General features: G+C 66.0%; 1 protein-coding gene across 1 annotated transcript in view; it reads left to right on the top strand.

Moving 5' to 3' along the window:
• The window catches only part of IL6R (interleukin 6 receptor), a 19,180-nt gene that overhangs the window by 9,759 nt on the left and 6,427 nt on the right, over positions 1–2,994 (top strand). The window contains exon 6 of the mRNA XM_039849742.1: positions 1,978–2,071. Within this exon, the coding sequence (XP_039705676.1) occupies positions 1,978–2,071 (94 nt within the window). The remainder of the gene's footprint in view (positions 1–1,977; positions 2,072–2,994) is intronic.

Below are 2,994 nucleotides of genomic sequence, written 5' to 3'. Positions count from 1 at the left end.
CCTGGCTGCAAAGCCCTCCCCAGCGCGCTCACCTGGGGGGCCTGCTAGAAACCTCAGACCTGACGCCTCCCTACCTCTCCAGCCTCCTCATCTCTGTAGCTGGCACCACGTCCTTTGGGTGGCTCGGGCCCTGGGGATCAGGCATGCTTCCTCTTCTACCCCTGGTCCCGTGTCCAGTCCCCCAGCAGGTCCTGCCAGCTGGACCTTGAGACGCCTAAGGGCTGACCGCTTCTTACTGCCGCCACTGCTGTGGAGCATCCAGCTGCCCGCTGGTCCGTGGGCTTTTAGTCTTAACCCCCACAGACCCTTCTGACTGCAGCCAGAGCAACTCAACCTGTCCAGGAGACAAACTCAAGCTCTCCCGGGCTCAGACCTTCTCCCCCAGAGTCAGAGCCGAAGTCCTGGTCCCTACGGGGTCAGGCCCCCCGCCTGAGACCTCGCTTTCTCCCTCCTCCCGTCACTCCTCCGCCCATACCTGAGCTACCTCAGGGCCTTCGCATTTGCTGCGTGCTCTACCTTGACCTCCACTTGGCCAGCTCCTCTTATACATCCGAGTCTCTGCTCAAAGGCTCTCTTTTCAGGGGGCCTTTCCCGACCCCCACCCCCCGACAGAGCCCCCCACTGTCACTCTCTCCCCTTCCCGTGCTTTATTTTTCATCGCTGTCCTCGTCACTACTGATCCTGCGTTATGCACGCGTCGGTCTGTCTGTCTCCCCGAGCTAGAATATAAGGGAGCTTTCCTGTCCTCACTCCCCCGTGTCCTCAAGGCTTAGAACAAAGCTGGCGTGTGACAGACACTCAGTAAATATTTACGAACAAAGGCAGGGACAAATGCAGAAGGTGCTGAAAAGCTAGTAAATGAGTAAGCCACGCCCGCGCCTTCCATGAAGTGGCTGTGTCTGCCGGGGGACACGGGACCGACTCGAGAGACCAGTCCTTGTAGTCGGCGCCCACTACCGGGTGGGCTTGTGGCACAGCCAGCACCCAGGGGGCACCTGGGGGCGGGACTGGCAGGCAACGTCTTCATCAGTGATGGGGACGGGAGAGCCTGGATCCTGAGCGCACGCGGCTGCCACGGCCGCCCCCTCAGCGAGAGAGCATGGCGGTCTTGCTTAGGTGCGCTCCGTCCGGTCCCGGCCCCTCTGGCGGCCACGGGAAGAACCCCTCTGCGAAGGGACCTGGCTGCTGGGGAGCGAGTTTGCTCTCATTCGTTCGGAGTTGTATTCTGGTGAGCTCGCTCTGTGCTAGGCATCGTGTGAGCAGCTGGGAGGGACGGTGACAGGTGGGGCCCTGTTTTTCCGGGGCTCAGACTAGAGGGGTAGCTGGAGAAGTAGCCCGCAGGGGTGCCACCCAGCTTCGAGTGGGGTCACGGCTCCAAAGAAGTGACCTCGCCTCATCTGAGACCCAAAGGCCGAGTTGGGGCCGGACAGAGAAGGGGCAGCGGAGATGGGCCAGCGTTCAGGCCGGGATGAGGGGTGCCATGCCCCGGGAGAAGGGCACGGGGCGTGCGGGGAACCAGGACCAGCCGGGGAGACAGGCGAGAGATGCCACCCCAACGGCGAGCACTGCACCCGGATACTTGATTTAAAGCCCCGAACACCCCGACACTGTCCTCAGCGGAGCTGCCATCAGGGAGGCCCCCAGAGCCGAGTGCGTCTCGCCCCCACTCTGCGCCTCGTGGGGCAGGCTGGTCGCCGCCAGAAAAGCCGCCCGAAGTGAGCGGGAGCGTGTGGCTGGCCGCAGGCGTCAGAAGCTCCGCGCTCGGGCGCGTCTCGGTGTATCCGGGGTCTGGCAGGTGCTGCTGGGGGCGGGGGCGGGGTCGGGGGACTCTCCTAGAGCTGGCCTCGGCCAGGAAGTGGGCGCCGTGGTGAGTGGCCTGCTGGTTAGCGAAGCTGTTTCCTGCCCAGGGCGGAGGCTCCTCTGAGGCTCTCGGTGGCCGCGGCTGAGCGGTGTGTCTGTGTGTCTGCTTTTCCCCAGGGCCGGCCGCCTCCTTCGTGCCGCTCCACACCTTCCTGGTGGCCGGAGGGAGCCTGGTCTTCGGAACTCTCCTCTGCGTGGGCATCGTCCTGAGGTGAGGTGGGCCCGGGGGGTGGGGGGCGGGGGTCCTGGGGTGCTTGCGCATCTTTTCCAGCCAGCGTCGCCTGGGGGGCTGGCGACGGGCCGGAGAGCCGCGGAGGATTCAAGATCTGATGACAGACCCGCCGGGGAGGAAGGAGAGGGAGGGTCGAGTGTCTGGCTGCGCCGTCGGGCGGCCAGCCGTGTCACTGGCTGAGCCAGGGACAAGCCAAGTGCAGAGTGTCGGTTCTTCTCTGGGACCCCTGGGCGTGAGGTGCCCAGGAGGAGCCCACGCGGGCCCGTTCGGCACAGATCTGGTTGTCGCCGCATGTGGGTGGCAGTCGGAGCCGTGGCAGAGGACAGGGTGAGGCCGGTGACAGCGCCCTCTTGGGACAGGCTGGTGACAGGCCCCGTCGGGCTGGGGGAGCCGCTGAGGACAGGGCCTGCGGGGAGGAGGACCGGGACACCCCGGGGCGAAGCCACGGGAAGAGCGTGTGCGTGCGACGTGCTGGGGGACGAGGTGGCCACGGGAACGTGACTTCCCTTCCCTCCCAGAGCCACAGTCCACAGGCAGGTGCAAGTGCCCGGGGGACATTCCACGTCCCCAATGGCAGACCCAGCGGGCCGGCCCCAAAGGCTCCGTCCGGCACTCTCGCGGCCGTGGCCGGGAGTGGGCTGTGCTGGCCGTGGCCACGGCAGCGTCGCTGGGCTGGCATTCGCCCCAGCTTGCTTTGGTGCTGCCGGTGACCAGGTGACGGAGGAAACTGCAGGTGTCCATGGCTTCACTGCAGGAACGCGCTCTGCGGCCCGTGTGGAAGCTCTGCGGGAAGCCAGGCTGGGCCCCGACTTTGCTGGGGGGTTGCCCGCCGTGACAACACGCTGTCCCCCCGTGACCACACGCGGTCCCCCGTGACCACACGCTGTCCCCCCGTGACCACA

This window comes from Pteropus medius, unplaced genomic scaffold, assembly GCF_902729225.1.
Source record: "Pteropus medius unplaced genomic scaffold, Ma_sr-lr_union100, whole genome shotgun sequence".
Classification (NCBI taxonomy): domain Eukaryota; kingdom Metazoa; phylum Chordata; class Mammalia; order Chiroptera; family Pteropodidae; genus Pteropus; species Pteropus medius.
The sequence above is the reverse complement of the archived record's forward strand: the minus strand, read 5'-3'. Positions and strand labels throughout refer to the sequence as shown.